The 19209-nt window shown below is 41.2% G+C and overlaps 1 protein-coding gene across 1 annotated transcript in view; it reads left to right on the forward strand.

Annotated features, from left to right (window-relative positions):
- COL22A1 (collagen type XXII alpha 1 chain) overlaps positions 1-19209 on the forward strand; it is a gene marked incomplete at both ends in the record, with an annotated part of 216583 nt that overhangs the window by 129226 nt on the left and 68148 nt on the right. The window contains 9 exons of the mRNA XM_084212415.1: positions 5159-5212; positions 5572-5625; positions 6635-6688; positions 8387-8440; positions 8833-8868; positions 11068-11130; positions 12187-12240; positions 13453-13494; positions 15891-15923. Coding sequence (XP_084068541.1) covers positions 5159-5212; positions 5572-5625; positions 6635-6688; positions 8387-8440; positions 8833-8868; positions 11068-11130; positions 12187-12240; positions 13453-13494; positions 15891-15923 — 444 coding nt within the window. The remainder of the gene's footprint in view (positions 1-5158; positions 5213-5571; positions 5626-6634; positions 6689-8386; positions 8441-8832; positions 8869-11067; positions 11131-12186; positions 12241-13452; positions 13495-15890; positions 15924-19209) is intronic.

The following is a 19209-nucleotide window of genomic DNA, read 5'->3' on the forward strand; positions in this document are numbered from 1 at the left end:
GATGTGGGCCTCAGCTGCAAAGCTCAGATTGAATTCAAACTTTGCCAGTGCTGCTTGGAATTGGAAGATATTGCTCAGAGCAATCTTTAATAAGATCTATACCTTTAAAAAAATAAAGTAAAAAGTCTTCACCTGTGAAGATTGCTAATAGTGCTGAAACAAAAGACATTAAAGGAGGTTTTTTAGTTGTTTTTTCTCATTTGCTGCACTGACTCAGTAAACCAACTCCAAGCAAACACATGGGGAAATAAATCTTCCTCTGTGGACAAAAGAGATCATGTCCATTGCTTACAGTGATTAAATTAAACAAACACTGCCTTTCACTGGAAGCAGGAAATTCTCCTAGAAAGACTGCTATGTACAAAGTCAACTTTATTCCGTACTTTTAAAGAGCTGCAAAGACAGTTTGGAGAATTTTTTGTTGACAGAACTTTTATTTTAAATTTAATGTTGGTACTCCAGTTCCAATGCCACTTGATGAAGTGACTGGAGACTGGATCCATGTATGAATTATGGCACTGTCACTGATGCTGAGTATAGGACATATATTGTAGACAAATGCTCACATCTGTTGGCTCTTCAGGCTTTTGATTTCTAGTGCCATCAGCAGCAGCTTTTTTTATAAGTTCTCTTACCTTTCTATTGATTTGTAAGGCAGGTTTTAAGCAGAGAGAGAAACACAGTGCTCTAATGCAGCATTACAGAAAATATCTCAGTAATAAGTTCCATTTCAGATTGGATATAAGGAAAATTTTCTTCACGGAAATGGTGGTCAAACACTCGATCAGATTGCCCAGGGAAAAGTAGAATCACTGTCCCTGGAGGTATTTTAAAGAGGTGGCACTTAGAGATGTGGTTTGGCAGTGACTTTGGCAGCCCTGGGCTGATGGTTGGACTCAAGGGTCTTAAAGGTCTTTTCCAACCACAATGATTCTCTGATTGTATAAATCCAATTCACAGCAGAAGTGCCTGGGGTGAGAAATGAAGAGCAGATTTGAGGAGCTGATCCTGGAATCCACTCAGATGCCATGGAGGAGAAGTGGAGTTCTGGCATAGCAAAGGACATAGTGAGACATGTGGGCTGCTTCACAAAACTGTCTGCAACAGCTTCATTTTTGTTGGGAAGGGAATGTAAATAAAGGAAAGACAGCCCAAAGGCAACAGGAGGGTATGTGGGGTCTTTCCAACAGGTGAAATTGTGGGGAATGTCTTGAAGAGGAGACAAGAAGAGAGAGTGGAAGGGGAAAGGCTGTCAGTGCCTCAGTTACTCATTTTGCTCTCAGTTTGGCAGCAGACAGAATGCTCCTGTGTGTGCCTTCTTGTTTGTGAAGTGCTACACTGCATTAACAGCCCAGACCAGAAACTGTTTTAATATGAGTTAAGGGTTTATCTAAACCTTTGTCATTGTGTAAGAGAATCCAGACAACAGCATGGAATAATACACAGATAATATGTCTGCTTAGGCTTTGCCTTCAGGTGTCTGGCAAAGCCATCAGACTTCAGTTTTCATTGTGGAATGTCATTTGTTCACCTCCCTTTAAGGCTTAATCATCCCTTCTTTCATGGAAAAGAGATTTAGGCCCAGCTGCCTACTGTTGGAGTCACAGACAAAAGTTTCTGTTCCTTCTCAGAGCCTCCTTAGGGAGTCCACAACCTAAATCTTAAAATCCCTGCCTTTCCCAGCCCATCTGCCAGCAAGGTACACACTGGAAGAGGAGAGCACTGGAGAGTGGATTCTGTAGGACAGACACAGCTGTGTCTCCAGTATGAATAGTGTCAGATTTCCTTCCTGAGCACTGTCACTGCATTACATTGTCTAAGGAATGAGCTGGATGAAACACAAGCCTGAAAAAAATCCACCCTCTACAATGTTTTTAAAGATATCCTATCCCAAAACAGACATGCCTCTACACAATATTTAGATTTTAGATTTTAATGAACATTTGAAATATTTTTGTTTCAGAACAGCAGTTTGAAAATATTCTGGTCTAAACATTTTATTAACAAATTCCATGTTTTGAATTTGTTTGGTGAGTTTGTGTTGATCTGTTCTAAAATCAAGTTTTCATGTATCACTTCTTGCTTCAACACTTAAAAACCAAATGTCAGAGTGTTTACCAGCCGGAGAAAAAATACACCCTGTGATTATTTTCTTCTGGTTCAAGGTTTTAACAGGACAACACTGTGCTCTGGATTTGGGATAGGGACTCTCATCTGTATAATTCATCAAATAATCTTTGAAAAAGGTGGTTGTATAAATCAGGTGCTTTAATCTGGATTCACTTAAAAATGGAAGCAAAGAAAACAGATGGTGTGAGATTTTTGGGGTAAACATTACACACAGTCCTGCTGCTGTAGTTTTATCATGTTTGGTTTTTTAAAACATAAATAGATTCTGTCAGTTTGATGAATTCTAATATTGTAAAAAACATTACTTCCTCTGGGTTATACTCAGAAATCAGGAGAAGGGCTAAAATATGAGATGTTGATATACAAGTGAAACAGAAATTCTCTGCACAGTAGCAAAAGGGAGTGCTTTATAAAGGGTATTTATGATGCATTTCCGCCATTTTATTTCACTTTATCCCAGCACTTGCTGTAACCAGGCTGCAGAAAGCAGGAAACCCAGTAGGGCAGTTGATGACTGCTGTGTGCAGTCAGCTGCAGCAGGCTGCCAGCACCCTGTGCATCTCCAAGGGATAATGCTGGCCATTCCATAAAACTGTTCTTTCTGTGTCCACCTCAGAGAAGATTTTATCAGAAGGGCTTCCCATTAGTGGGTGTAGCATTTGTTGGTACAACACATGGTGAGGCTACCTGTAAACCAGTTTGGGTATGATATCCTAGGTAGTTATCTCTTGGAGGACAATGAAATTGAATTATTAGTGGCAATTTAGGAAAAGGATCAGATCAATTTCAGGACTTACAGTTGCATAAGGTTATCGTGATCCTGTATAGGGAAAGTTTTAGAGAGTAATTTGAAATTGTCTTGGATAGTGAGAATACCAAGACTTACTGGGAGCAAGAGCTGGGATGAGGAGGATTTGGCACTTCACATTTTAGGGATTATACTGGTTGCTGGTAGATGCTGGACTAAGACTTTGCTTTTAGATCAGATTGACCCTTGCCAATTCACTGTGTGGGGTAACACAGCATATTGGGGATTGCTTGGGCTGAGGCTGGGTCCTGACTGGGGTTTTTCACCTCCTGATAGAAATTCCCTGGTGTAGAGCTAGGAAGGATGTATTTCCTGGTGGGAAACAGTTCACTTACTAACACAGAGAGAATAAAATTAAATTATTAGGAAGGAGCTGATGGGATTGTCAAGGAAATTCTGCAAATTTACACTTAGTCCAGTCTGAATCAGTTTGTAGTTTTTCTGAAGTTTTACCTTTTTTCCCAGTGCTGCCCCCATTTCTCATGGAAGCCCCCTCTAGGAGCCCATACCTTCTGTCAGGCGTCCCAGCAGTGCCTTGTGGAGGTGGAGCAGGGCTAAGCAGAATTTCCGTGTCCTTGGTGTGTGTTTGCTCCATCCAGCTCTGCCTGCACAAAGTTGTGTCTGTGTGTAGTATGTTCTCTTGTGCTGAGCTTGTCTGGACTGTTGAGATATTCACACATCCCTTGAACGGTGAAGCCTTTTTAAGTGAAGGGCAGTCTTGACCAGGTGTCTCCTGCTGGGTGTAGAATCTTTAACTGCAGGATCCAACTGCAGGGCTCCCCAGGAATTAAATCATCAGCATCAGTCTGAAGGTGCATCTTTTTGGGGATGTTTTGCTTCGTTCACATTTGAGGCACTCTACAAGTGGGAGTGTTGATGACAGAACTCCATGTCTGTTCCGAGTTGCAATGAGGCAAGTGCAGCTACAGTTTCCTTTTCTGGTCTCTTTGCCCCATCTATTGGTGAGAGACTGTCTTAGCTCCTGGCTGAAGTTTGTGAATGCATTTTGTAAGATCACTTATCTGCCATCTCTGCCAAACCATGCCTCAAATAGATCCTTCTCCTCACTTTTTTACATAATTTTCTTCTCGTCATCTCCATTTTCCATTAAAAATAAGTGCTAATATTGATCTATGATTTGTAATACCTTAATATTGAACGATGACAGGGAAAATGCTGTCTGGCCAATTTCTGTCTTGTATCAGTTGCTCAGTTTCAAATCCTTACAGAGGTTTTCGGTGGGATGGTTTGTTGCTTTTTAAGTAGAATCACACCAGAACTCCCCTTATGCTGGAAACTGAAAAGTAGTAAGACTGTCATGTTAGAAAGACAGAAAGAAGCATCCAGGTAAAAGTTCAGCTCGGTCACATATCCATTTCTCACCGTTTGCTCAGGTCCTGATCCAAAAAATGCATGAACACATTTCATTCTGAGCATAGGAGAAATCCTGTCTTGTCTACAGGGGAAGCTGGCAGTAACAAACACCTTTGTATCTCAAGCAACATACTAAGATTTGTCAAGGCTGGAAACAAATCTCTCATAGGAAGCCAAATTTAACAATTTGCTTGATGCATAAAAATAGATCCCTCTTTAAACAAGGTGGCTATTGAGAGATGCACTTAAGATATTTCCAACTGAGTGTGTTCATCAAACTATGAGACTGTGAGAATCTTACTACCTACCAGGTTGATGTCAGGAAACAAAATGGTGGCAAATTTTAAGACATTTGAGTCATTGCAGCATTACTCTTGGACTCATATTTTTAACCCTACCCTTCCAAAAAAAGCAAGCTCAAACCACAAGCCTCTTAATTCATTAGTTGCTTTCAGCAATTTTTTTTTTCTTTTTTGCAGAGGTAAATTATTCACTTTGAAACAGCATGAATCAAGGTTAACTTTGGATGCTCCAGGGAATCCCACTGGTCAAGCTTTGTGTTGTGGGTTACCCCTGATGGCCTTCCACTCCTCCTTCTCTTGTACTGGAGTGGAGGATGGAGCTCTCCTTGTAGCAATGGCAGCCGTGGCTTAAGCAGAAGAAAATGTTCAACCTGTGTTCATGGTCCCTTGCTTTGGCATCTTGCACTTTTTGGGTAGAAGTTAAGCAAACAAAGCTCAGTGCTTTTGCCTGTTTCCTATAGGGCCCCCATTACACAGGGAGGACCTGAGGCTTTCAGCTACTACCAGCAAATTTGATAAATTTGTTTTGTTTTCTCTCTTGCAGGGACCTCCAGGGCCCCCAGGCACTGCTGGACCCCCGGGACCACCTGGGCCACCGGTAAGAAACCCTGGGGGGTTTTGTTTTATATCAAGGAGAAGAAAAAACAGCTGGAGAAAGTTTTAGGTCATGGATTTCAGAGGGAGCAGAGTTAAGGCCTCTGGCAATGTGGGTTTTCTCCTATATTTTCTCTACTGCAAAGCTACAGCTGGTCCTAGAGCACAGCTTCTCCCTGCTGAGCCTTGGAACCACATTGATGCTTCCTGGGGATAATTCAGGGTCTCCAGGGCTCCCCACAGCAGTGACCTGACTGCAGTGGAAGGGAAAAACATTCTTGAAGCGAAAGCAGCAATCTCCAGTGAGATTCCTGCAGAGAACAGAAATACTGATTTATTTTTTCTCCTGATTTCATTTCTCAGGGACTGCCAGGAGAGATTGGAGTTTCTGGTAAAACTGGACCGCCTGGACCAGCTGTAAGTGTTGAGGAACTGTTTTCACCTCAAAGTTCTTAATTACTTCAGATAATTTAATTCTGAAGTCTGCTTTATTTCTCACATCTTTTTTGCACACAAGGTTTTAACATGGGCTCCAATACTGTCACTTTTAATCCAGAAATTATTCTCAGATACCTTTTGTGAAAAATAATTTTACCAGGTGCAGCCCCACTATTCCTATGTAATTGGATCATGATATTTTCCCTTTCAAAATTCCTTTTGCATTTGGCACAATGTTGTTTCTTCAAAACTGGAATTTCCTGAATCTTGCCAAATTACTCATGATTAAAACCTCAGAATTAGCAGAGTGTAGCAATTTCTGTTGTTCTTAAGTCATAAAAACTGAATAATTAAATACTTAGTACAGAATTGCCACCTACAGTCTGCAGTATGTGTGGTTTGATTGACACTTGGAAAAGGGAAGACTTTTTTTTTTTTTGCCATTTTAAATGCATGACAAGAAGTAATTTTAATTCTTATCTTGCTGAACCACTCTGCTACTATGTGCTATAGAATTCAATTTTAGGTGTCTATCTACTGTATAAGAAATTACCAAGATTTAAAAGGAGAAACAGATGTAAAAAATAAAATATATATATAGCTACAGGTAATAGGGACTTATAGAGAATAAGCTAAGATGTAAGTAAGGTAAGCTAAGGTGTAAGTAAGGTAAATAAAAAATGTAAAGATCCTCAGTACATAAAAGGTCCATACTGGAGTTTCTCTGTAACAATGCTGACATCCAGTGGTCGTTCACTGAAACTGGGATACTGGAAGAAAAGACAGAGCAAATATATACAGTGTGAGGATTTTTGTGTCTTTTAAGACAAAATAGGAAAAAATAATCAAACCAAAATGCATCAGGGAGTTTTTCTTCTCTTAAACTTATGTGGGTGGCAGGAGAGGTGAGCTGAGCATATTTATGCTGAGTTTGCTGGTAACAATTTAAGGAATTGGCACTTATAGCTTATGTTTTCCTCTGGTTTAGGGGCTGCCTGGCAAAGATGGACTCAGTGGGCTTCCTGGGCTTCCAGGGCAAAAGGCAAGTGACACCACAGGCACTGGGATTAAGCTCCTTTCCTGGGTAGATCATTGGGGTGAGCAAGCAAAGGAGGCAGGGAAAACACAGCTGGGCATTGCAAACAGTCAGTCAGTGAATCCAGTGACTCTGGCAAGCCAAGGCATAAACCCAAGGCACAAAGAAGAAGAACAAAGAAATGTAGTAGGCTCCAAAGGTGTTCCTTTCTTTCCTCCCTGAAGGGCTGGAAAGAAGAGATGCCATCCTCCTGAGCCTTCTCTAGGTCTGTGGGGCAGAAAGTTGGTTCTTTATTATTTCCTACTTCTTATGCCCCATTTGAAATCTTTTCCAAATTATGGCTTGGGGAGTTGTCTCCTCCATTCTCTATGCGTTGGGAAAAGGGAGATAGTACATGTAGTGACAGGAGACACTTGACTTCTCATCCCCCTGCAAATAAGGGACAAAGAAATGTACCATGTTTTGACTACAAAGGCCAAACCAGGTTTTGGGGATGATGATTATATTAAAGATTATTATATTAAAGAAAACAATTCTTTACCATCTATTGACTTGGATTGCATTGACAGAAGTTTTCTTGCTTCTGATACTTGATCTCAGGTCTAGCAGAGTCCCCAGCTCCCATTTATTGATGAATAAAGGGGAGGAATTTGCAGTCCATAATGTATTTCTGATGTTAAGCAAAGTTTGGATTTTATCCACACATCTGTGTAGCCCTTACTGCACTTTCCAGCTGTGTAGCCACATTTCAACCACTGCAGCCTCTGCTGTCCATGCTGATGCCACCCACATTGGAAGATCATTTTAAAGTATTTACACAATGGATCCAATGACCAAGGCTCCAGTCCCAAAATTTTATGTTTTTTTAAAACATTTTCTAACCACATGCAATTTGAAGAAACTGAGTGGAGGTGTTTTTTCCCAGATAATTCACTATGGACATCTTTAATGTAACAGTGATTGTGTTTTTCCAGAAATTCTCCAGTAGGGTGCTGCAGATGTGATTGCAAATGGCCCTAGAATGGAAAAACATTTCAGGAAGCATATTCTCATATGGCTCCATTTACACCCTCCAGGTGATTCTGAGGAACTGAGTTAAAATATTCCTCACCATTTATTCTGGCTTCCTGCTGGGCTGGTTTTCCCCGAGCTGGCAGCACGGGCCAGATTGCTCAGTCCTTGGGGGCCAGACTGTCCGAGTACCCAAGCTGCTCTTAGCTGCAGGCAACTTTAGCAAGCTTAAGGGATATCAGCTCTTTAGTGATTTATCAGCTCTTTTGTGATTTCAGCTCTTTGCTTGCTAAGGCTCCTTGCAGGCTGGAAGGCAGATGCCAGGGAGGAGAAGAGTCATCCTGGCGTTCCACAGCAATGGTTTTATCAGGGGGCCTGTGAAGGGTTCCAGGACGGCTCTTCTCACCAGAATGGGCTAAAGCAGCCCATGATATAGGGCTAGAGGGGATCAGAAATTGTCCAATAGCAGGGGTTAAGGAGAAGTGACCTATGGGGTCACAGAGAGATAAACTGGGGTCCGAAAGGCAGAAGAGAGGGGATTCTGGCCTTTTTACCATGACTTGGTACTTCCTCTCTCTAGGCCTCTCCTCCACAGAGCTTTAGCAGGCCCTGTGCCTGCTACAACCATTGACTGCCAAACTGCTGCACAAACACCAGAGGAGTTTGTGTATTGACCTCTTGTGTTCCCTGCAGGGAGAACGAGGGGAAAAGGGTGAGGAAGGCTTTCCTGGAAAAGCTGGCCCTAAGGTAAGGGATTGTACTTCGTAGTCTGCTGAGTATCCACTGAGTCAACCAAGGTGTGATTTTGGAAGTTCTTATATTGAAGTCAGGAGAAGAAGATGCCTCTGAAGTTGGAGACATGAAGGGATGAGCAGATGGGCTTCACTGACTTTCATGGTGTTCCAAAATATCAACCCTTGTTTGATGCTCCTCTCTCAAGCCTAGGTGTGCAGGCAGATCTAACCTGGACCTTGCATTGGCTCCCTGCAGGCTGTTCCCAAGCCATCAAAAAGGCAATTTCAAAAGGGATGTAGGCAGTACAACATGGACCAGTAGGGACCACATTTTCCTAATGAGGAAGTGTTCTTACCAAAGGGTCAAGTCTTTACAATGTTACAGATTTGCTTTTGTTTTTCCAGGGTGAACCAGGGAGCCGTGGCCAGCCTGGTGAGCAGGTGAGCAGAAAAACAGTCTTACCAGCAAACCTGACCTGTCAAAACAAGAGCAAGTGGCTGCATGAGATAACAAATCCATTTGCCAATGACAAGATCTGTGCATATCACTTGCATCTGTGGTTGAAGGTGCAACAGTTGTATGGGTGAGACTTGTGGTTGATTTTAGAGGTCTTTTCCAACCTTAATATTTCTATGATTGATGGAATAAGGCTACAAGTACAAGGCACAAATTGAGGCTTATTGGGATAAGGCACTCATTAAGTTAATAACAGTTACTCCACCCTGTGAGTCTGGACTGTACTACTGCAATTCCAAAAGACCTTACAATCTGCCTGATAGGTATCACTCAGTTCCCAGAAAGTATCCTTATCTGGTGTGCCAGGCAAGGGGAAATCACCACAGCATGAGCAAATAATTCCTCAGGAAAGTTTTCATCAGGCTCCAAGGGAGGAGTGGTTTCTGTGCCCTTCCTTGATGTCATTTCACTGTAGCTACCAGGCTTAAAGATTCCAGGCAGGCTTGGTCCAAGTGCAGCAAGGGGCCAGACCCCAACCAGAGCACTGTCTCTTGGTCTGAATCATCTCCCCACACAGGGCTGTTTTGAATGTTAAGACCACTTTCCAAGGCACTTGTTCCTCTCTCCACAATGTGGTGTTCTCCACATATTTCATAAATGTTCTCTTTCCTGTTGTAAGTTGAACAGTGCTGTCCCTGGAGAACTTCACTTTATTTATCCTCTGAATTTTGACAGTATGTTGCTAATAGCAGATATATGAATGCTGTTTCTTCATCAGTTGTACACCACCCTCCAGATACCATTCTACGCTAAATTTATGTGGTTACAGATCAGAATATCATGTTGACCTGTGCCAGATATTTTAGTAAAGTCAAGATACATCAGAAAACTTTCTTCTTTTCTGCTTAGTTTTCATGTCTAAAGAGGGAACTGGATGGATTTGATACAATTAGTTTTTAACAAATCCACATTGGTTGCTTTGTATTATCTTTCTGTCCTTGAACTCATACAAACTCAATGATATTTTGCTTTAGGACCTTTTCGGAAGCCAAATTTACACCGTGTTTTTATTTTCCCTCTAAATTCTCCTCTGTCTCCTTCAATGTTAGATGCTCTGATTACTCTCTGAATCTCTGGAATTGCTGGGATCTCATTGTCATTTCCATTCCTGGAAGTGTCCAAGGCCAGATTGGAGCAATCTGGTTGAAGGTGTCCTTGCCCATGGCATGGGACTGGAACTAGAAGATCTTTAGGTTCCCTTCCAACTCAAACCGTTCTATGATTCCAGGATCCCCCAGTGGCTCTGAGAAAGCACCATTCCATCTGCCACCAAATGCCACTTTCAAATTCTCTCAGCATCGCCTGGATGTTCATAGTCATCCTCAGTTACTACAGTATCTTGCTCCTCACCTGATTTTGTCAACAGACCATTGTACCTCTACCATAATAATCTCTTGTTCTCCCTATACTTAAGATAATCTCTTTAGAGCAAGGCTTGCCTTTTCTTAGTTCAGTATTTGTTTAAGACTTAGTGAATTTGGGTCTTGTCCATGACTGATCTACTTTGTGATATTGCACTATAAATTCAGATAGAAAACAATTATAAATAGGAAACCACATGGTTATTTTCAGATTACAAACTGGGTCAACTGGGAGCTAAATTTGAGAGTACTTGATATATTTAGGAGAAACCACATGGCACAGAGATCATAGTTACTCCAATAACAAGTATTATAAAGCAGAAACTCAAAGGTAATGTTCAAACAGAAGTAAATCCAAACGTGCAATAGATAATTCTAGATCTGTTCTTCAGGTGACATCTGTACTGTTCAGGTGAATACACTGCAGTTTTTGCATTTCCAGACTATACCAGATCATTATGATGAAAATAAAAGTCAGATTGTATTTCTTTTTCTGCTTCCATTTGCTTGCTTGGTCCTGCGACAGAGCAGCATGAAGGAAATACATCCTAAATTTTGTGGCATCAGTTAACAGGCAAAAACCAGAGAGAAGTCTTACTTGCTGCTTTAGGTAAATGTTTAAAAAAACTAAGAAATTATTTGATAATCAAACTAATTTTATTCTCTCTCAGCAAACTGCATCTATAATCGGTCTCATGAAAAAACTCAGGCAGGGTTTGTCTTAACAGCATTCAGATTTCACACACTTTGTCTTATTTTCAGGGTGAAGCAGGTTTTCCTGGTCCTAGGGGCTTACCTGGACCGAGAGGAGAAAAAGGAGACCAGGTGAGTGACTTGGAGCCACAAATTGATCTTCTCTTGGCCATTTAGCATCAGGAGGACTTAAGATATCTTGAGTGTCCCTAGATGATGTTGTCCCTTGGTGTGATGGCTGGGGTGAGCAGCTGATTGGCAAGCAGCAAGGTTACCAAGTACCCAAAAAGGCATTCCCTGCCTAGTGACTGTTCCAAATTTACACAGAGGTGCTAATGAACACTATCTATCCCAAATGGGAAGAGTTGTGCCATGCTGCTTGTGAGGCAGTGGAAAAGATTAGGGCTCTAGAGGTCAGATTGTACTTTAGAACTCACTTTCAGAATTACTTGCCTGATTTAAGGACATGTAAAATTCTTCATAACACCACAAAAATTACTAATCCACCTTGTCACTGAGCCCTGGTGAATGCTTCAGATGGCTGAATTATTTTCTGATGGCTTAACTTCTACTCAAGTCCTGGTGTCTACTGCTTCCTCTGGGTAGCTTTGGAACTCTGGAGATCTCTTCGTGCCAAGAAATATTTGGGTCAAGGGCCTGACAGTAAATTTAGCCACATCATTGAGGTCTGTAGTCCTGAAAACTGATGACATGCTTGAATGTGATAAAGAAGGATCTGAAATCAACTGAGGTTTTGCCCTGCAGATAGATCCATTTTATGCCTTGTTGAGCACAGGATACAGACTATATTCATGGTAAATAAATGGTCTTTAAGGTACCTTCCAACCCAAACCAAAAGCAGTAATATGAATATTCACTCTGGGTCATAACTGCTGCCTCTCTTTTCCAATTGGAAAAAAACCTCTGCTTTTTATAACTGCATCAGGCAGTAGGATCTTCTACAAGCAAGTTATTTTAGGATTGCTGCTTTCCTTTCTGTGAAGTCAATTGATATTCATTGGTTTTGAAAATATAGTGGATTTTTGAAGCCATCTTCCAAGTGTTACATTTTTAATTGCTTGCTCTACATATTGGAAGACATAACTGAGAGTGTAAAATGTTTTAGTCAGGCTGTTGCATTAAAATCAAAATGTGCCTGTTTCTTGCTTTCCTTTTCCTACTTTTTAGGGAGAAAAAGGAAGAGATGGTCTCCCAGCAATGAAAGGTGAAAGAGGAGAAAAAGTAAGTCATTAAATGACCATGATATTCCTTAGACAAGAGAGGAAAACAGACAAAGGGGCAGAGACAAGGAGATAGAGGAGGCTGAGGAAGACTAGAAAATTTGGAAGACTTTTAGCTGAACTTTACAGAGAAGCATCAGAAATACCTATGTGTGGGATGGAGACAATAAGTTATTGAGCAATTAAATCTGATTAAATAAAGCGAAATTTCATTAATTCAAGGAAAACTTATTTAAATTTTATTTTGTTAAAATTTTCTCCTTTTTTTCAGTTTTATAATTGGGTGATATAAATGAGCCTAGAACTAAAATCTAAAAAGTTTTCTATATCTGTCTGTGGCAGATGGAATTATAGCTTAAGGAACAATTTGGGCTTCTGCCATCACAACACCATTAATTTTAGTGAAAGTGAGAGAAGTAGACAAAGGTAATGTCCACCAAAATTTACATTCAACCCTTGTGAACATGAGGGTGATGAAGAAACACTGACTTTTGCAGATGCTTGTGGGAGTATAGTGGAAAAACTGCCCCCATTACAGAGGCAGTGGCATTCAGGATGTGGGTTCTTCCATCAGTCCTCAGTTTATCAGTGACTTTCACCACCTGTGGAGGTGGGAATTCTTTCATGGATGCTCCACTGACATCAATAAGGCACCTAAACCTCCTTTACCTGTGAGGTTAACAAGTGTTGTTGGTAGTTCTTGGCTTTCAAGTGTCAGGGGACTGATGTTTGTGGAGCACAGCCCACAGGAAGGTCAGTGCCAGGGCTCAGGAGATCCTCCAGCAAGAGCATAATTTTAACTCAAATTAGGGGAAAACTGGATTTAGCAACTTAAATATTTGATGAAAAACAGATTTATCTTTTTTTATCAATGAAAGAAGTTTAGCTAAAACCTGTTGTTCAATCAAGACTTTGGTCAACTTTAATTTACAAAGCAAATTAAACTCCATATTCTAAATTGGATGGGGCAACTTTAGAAATTCATCAACTTGTGAAGTCAGGTTGATGATAAAATCATAGAGGCATGAAGACAACAGACTGAGAATCCTGCATGCAACAAAGCAAGGACAGCAAAAATTCAGTCCAGAAGTGTCACTGAGCTGGGGGGGTGGGTTATATCTCATCTGGTATTGCTGCAACTTCTAAATGATAATGTTGAGTTTTATTTAAGAGTCTTTTTATGTAATTAGTTACATTTTTTTCCGCTCTCCAGGGTGACACAGGTTCCCCTGGACCCCCAGGCTTACCTGGAACAGTAAGTAGGATTGTGTTTGGTGCTGTAAAAATATTCAAGGTGTCATTCCTCCACATAAATTCCTCAGCAGCAATTTTCAAGTTTCTTACTTCTTTGCAGAAACTTTGGGACTTATTTACTCTGAGATTATCTCCTTTTGTTTCAGAGAAGCAATATCAAACTTTATTTGGTCTTTTTATTTTTTTGGTGAGGTTCCTCTGCCTCTTTGCAAAAACAGACCAAGAATACATAAATGTATTGCTTTCAAAATGAAGACGCAAAGTTACTTTGGGAAGCCTGAATGTAATTACAGTGAAGTTCACTGGTGATTAAATCAGCACCCACTGAATGTAAATACACAAACCTCTGAGTTCCCTCTAAGAAAACCTGAGTAAGCAGCTTGGAATGAGCACCATCATTTCAACTAGAGGATTTATGCCAGTCACAGATCCTCCAAGACATCTTCTCATCAGCTCTGCTCACCACAGCTGGACACAGCTGCCTCATTCACAGATTATTCAGAAAATTTGAATCAAGGTTGGTGAAAATCGAGTGCCTAAAGACCTTGACACAGTAATGGAGTGTTGGAATATGAAATGCAGGGAATTCTCAGAACTCTGGGGCTGTAAGCCAAAGCTTAGAGTTAAACATTGGATTTGATCTGAGACATTGGGAAAGGCTTCCAAACGTAGGTGATAGAAGCGAGAATGTGGATTTATAGTTTAAAGCAGAGATTTTAAGAAGAGGAAAGTTTAGAATTTAAGATATAGAAAAAATAAAAGTAGTTACAAAGGTAAGCAAGAAGTTTAGAATACAGTGCTGTAGGTTTGTGTGTCATAACGTGATTGGCTAAGAAAGCTTACACTGTAACATGAGTCCATAAGACAAAATATTTAAGGATTGGGTCAAAAACATAAATATCCTTGTTGGCAGTGTTTTATTCGTCAATAAAGCTTTAAAAGGTCCTGTAACTAGAGGTCTTGTGACCTTCTGAACCATTCTGTGAAGATGTGAGCCAAGCTCACCCTTCCTGCCTGTGTAGAAGATAAAAATAAATCGCGTCGTCTAAAAACTCAGAGGTCCCGTCTCTAACTCATTCAAAATTCCTTCCAAAATCCCCATAATGGAGAAGGTGGTTCAGTTTATTCTCTGCCATTAGCTGGGCCTCAGTCTATGCCAGAGCACTTCATGGTGCTTTGAGTAGAAAGATTCCACATGTATCAGACAGGAATGACCCAGTCACAACAGCAAAGATGAATCTGTGTTGGTAAAGGCAGAAAAGGCAGCTCACAAATACAACGTGGCTGGACATGGAAATGTGTGCCACTGCTCAAGCTTGCTGTGTTTGTAGAGAGAATATATTTCCATTTGTCATGGTTCAGGAATGGTAGTCCCCAGTTTAGCACCCCTGATCTCCCAAGATCCCAAAACCACCCTCTGGTCACTCACTTCCACTTCTCCCCTCTTCCACCCACATGTGCCAAGAGAGGAGAACTGGAGGCACAAAGGGCAAAGATTGAGGGTTGGGATAAGAACAATTTATGGAAACAACAATAAGAAAACAAACAATAGCAAAACAAACAATATTAATAACAAAAGTGGACAAAAGAGGGAATGTGGAGCTTGCCCTGACTGCAGCCATGCCACCCAGAACACTTCCTCTGGTCAGGACCAGCCTTGTCCCACTTCTCCATCTGCCTTGCTCACTCCAGCAGAAAGGAATGTCCTTCCCTTCTCCAAAGTGAGAGAAAGAAGCCCTTTCCTCCCCCCCTGGCAGTGGCATAAGGTGGTATTGAACAACATAATGTTTTGGCCATGCTGCCTCCCACTGATCTAGGCTGGAACCAGGGCACTGTTTCAGCTGTTAAAAGTAGGTAATGCTTTTGACAAGTCTGCATGTCATCAAGGTCTATTTTTTCCTTCAGTATTTTTCTCAGCTTTGAGGAAAGATACTGTCTCTTTCTACAAAACTTTATCATTTCTTTTTGTGGCTATTCCTTCAGAGTGGCTATGTATTCCCATTGAGATTTCATGTGCATGGTACAAAGCAGAGGGAGAACACACCAAGCTGATTCATGGTATCAGGAAATTTAATAATACAGAAGATGGCTCTAAATGGAAAAGTGAGCTGGAGATTTTGCTAGCAGTAAAATTGCTATAAAGTCTAAAGATTGATTGTTTTTTCATCATGGTAGGACACACAGGATAGTCGAGTTTATATTTCAAATATTCTGGGAGATTTAAGATGTTTGTGGGCTTCTTTCCAAACAGCCAGATGTTACAATGGGTTGCTCTTTTATAAACCTATTTATGGAATGTATGGAATGTGCAATCTGTAATGACAGCAGTATATGTAAACTATTGCATTTTAAGGAAAATAGGCTATCCTGGTTTTAATACTCTGGTTTCTGTTCCAGCCAGCCTTCTTCACCCCACACCCCAGGATTCCTGTAAGTAAATATGGCCTCTGGCTTATCGCTTCTTGAATCTGATAGACACACCCAGTAGGGATTTCTGTGTTATTGAAATGTTTCCAGTAAAGAGCCCAGAGTGAGTCTGGTTCTGGGCATCCTCATCACTGTAACCAGCTATGATGAGAAATCCAAAGCTGTGCTGGTAAGATCAGCAGTCAAACCAGCTGTGGCTGGGACAGAGCTGTGTGCTATCCCAGCCTCTAAAAGCAAGTGTAAAATGAGGATTTTGTTCCCATTTTTAGCACCTAGTGGGAAATAAATAACATAACATGATCTGTGAATAAGTTTGTTATGGATCTGGAGGTTTCATGGGTGGCAGAGGTAGGCTGTAGGAGTGCCATTAGAAAGAGAACATATGTGCCAGGTTCTTCAGAGGCTGAGGAAGAAAATCAGGATGTGAAGTATTACTGGAAAAAGAGACAGGATTTCTTTGGCTTGCTCTTCCCCTTTGCTCAAAGGTTATACTATATATATATATATATATATATATATATATATATATATATATATACACATATATACATGCACACTCTAAGGAAACATACAGAACAATGACATCTTATATGGCCTTTGTAGTGCTACAGTCACAGAAAGAGTTTTTCCTTTTGCTTTGAGTACATTGCTCTGGTAAATGAGCTGCAAGACAGTAAGAAATAAAAGGCTTTAAGCGTGTCAGCTGTTCCATTTGCTGGGATTTCTCCTTGTGCAAGACAACTGTGGTGACACCTGCCACAGCACAGCCCTGCACATGGCAGTGTGAGGGAGGAGAAGGTAAGAACAGTTGGATGTACAGGTGTACACATTAAAGTGTCAGAAGGAGGTGATGAGCCTTAGGAGAGTGTCATGGGTAATGTTACAGAGGTGGCAGGACCAGCAGGGTGCTGACAGGTGTCATGTGCTCTCCAAAACCAATCCTTGCCACTGCTTCCCATTGAGTGTGTGTTGTATTGTACCAGGGAGCTATTTCCTATATCTTTAGGCTAGTCAGGAAGGATCATGGAATATTCTTGGAGATGGGGTGAGAGAACCACAGTGGTGATCAGGTATAATGACTGGAAAGAGGCAAAAGCAGTAAAAAAAAAGAGGTGGCTTCTCACTTTTCCTTCTGTCTCCCGCTGTGGCCATGCACAGCTGAACCCCCACTTCTCTTGCTTTCCTTTCAGTAGCACAGGAATTACTGAGGGATAATTGAGACTACAGAAGGACACTGCTGAGAGCAGGTCATGGGAGCTGTAAGTCCTCTTCTGGGCCAGGCTGGTGGCAGCTGGCAGCTGTCACTCTGTCTTTTCTGTGCACTGAGGTGTAGGTAAGAAGTGGGTGGCAGTGGATTAGGAGCAGCTGCCAGTGGGCAGCACCAGCAGGCAGTATTAACAGCCTTGGCAGAGTCATGGATTTGGCAAACTGGAAAAGACTCACAGGCAGATTTTCTGGTGGGCTGTGTTAACAAAAGGCAGTTGTGTCCTGGGCTGCAGCAATGGCCAGCAGGTCGAGGGAGGTGATTCTACACCTCTGTTCTGGTGAAACCCCTCCTGGCATGCTGCATCCAGCTCTGGAGCCCCCAAAACAAGGACCTCTTGTTAGATCTCTTGGAGCAAATACAGAGGAGGCCACAAAGATGATCAGAGGATTAAAACTGTCAGAGGGCAGGTTTAGGTTAGTAGTTAGAAATAGTTCTTTTCTAGGAGGGTACTGAGACACTGGCACAGGTTGTCCAGAGAAGCTGTGGATGCTCCATCCCTGGAAATGTTCAAGGCCAGGTTGGATGGGGCTTTGAGCAGCCTGGTCTAGTGGGTAGCATCCTTTCCAATGGCAGAGGGGTTTCAATTAGATGATTTTAAGGTCCCTTTCCTCCCCAAGCCATTGTATAAATCTGGAAAGAAATCCTTCCTCTGCCCACGTCTGTGGCTGTTAAATTTTGCACTGCTGTGCAAGTCAAGTATCAAGGAAAAAGTGGAGGAAAGAAAAATCTTAAAAGCTTTCCCCATTTACCTCTTGCATTACTTCTTTGCAATTTTGTTTTCCCTGGTAATGTACATCCTTATTCCCACTCAGTAACACCATCCCTGCCTACAAATGTACTGACCTGTGTCTGTGCTTTGTCATTGTGCTCTCTCAAAAGAGTTTCAGAATTTGAAATGTCATTACACAAAACAGCTTCCAAGCACAAACTATACAGGTTTGCAGCTTTAGCCCCTTTGCTTGAGCTGCTTTAAGTGATCCTGATGTTTTTCTGAAGGACACTAGATGGCATCAGGGACTGCCTGGTAAAAAGTCGATCTAATGGGATGCTGTTTGTAGAGTAAAATTCCTCCCATTATTTACCACAGATTATAATATTTATTCATAATGCATAATTAATACAAGAATAAGTAATATTTATGCAACTACACTTATTTTGTCTGTTAGCGAATCATTTGAAAATGGACTGTGAATTCCCAGGTGTTGCATAAGTGATTGGCAAATAGCAGACGTAAATAAAATTCAAGCTGATTTGTTGGGCTCTGCATTTTGGCTGATCACTATTCCTTGCTTGTGTGTGTAGCTTAAATCACTGATGTTCTTACTCTTCCTTGATTGCATAATTGAAACACTTGGTATGATAAATAATGAATACGTAATGATTGCTGGTGCCTGAATACATACGTTCATAACAATATACAGACGTGAGTATTTCTGTAGTGCCTTGTTTATTCCACCTAGTTCCATAATAGTGTGCTTTCCTTTTCAATTTATAAAAAGCAGATATATGGATTTATTGATTATTGTTCTAGACCACAGGACAAAGCTGATGAACTTCTGTCTGAATGTGTATTCAATTTACTGTAAGGAGGAAGAACAGGAATAAATTAATCTTATTAGGCAGTGATGGTGGTGCATGAAAAAATGTACTGACATGCAGGAGGGAGAGGAAGCTGCATGGATGTATGGTAATAGAACTAGAGATCAGGAATTGCTGTGCAGTGCCCACCTCTGGAAATGCTCCAGATGATCACTGAACACTTCTCTTTTACAGTGGAATAGGGAACTGTGTCTGGGATCACTGTAGGATGACATCAGGGCTGTGGAGAGGTAGTGCAGTGGCAGTTGTTCACATCATGTGGCCTTTTAAAACATTAGAGATTAATTTTTTGATTTTGGGTACATTCGTAGCTACTCTTCTGCATGAGGGCAAAATGTTCTCCTTTTAAGCTGAGTATTTTTTCACTTAGTTTCAGAACAGACCAAGAAGTCTAGACAGTGATCTCCATGTCTTAGTGTGGCC

The sequence above is a fragment of the Fringilla coelebs genome (genome assembly GCF_963513975.1).
Source record: "Fringilla coelebs genome assembly, chromosome: 1".
Classification (NCBI taxonomy): Eukaryota; Metazoa; Chordata; class Aves; order Passeriformes; family Fringillidae; genus Fringilla; species Fringilla coelebs.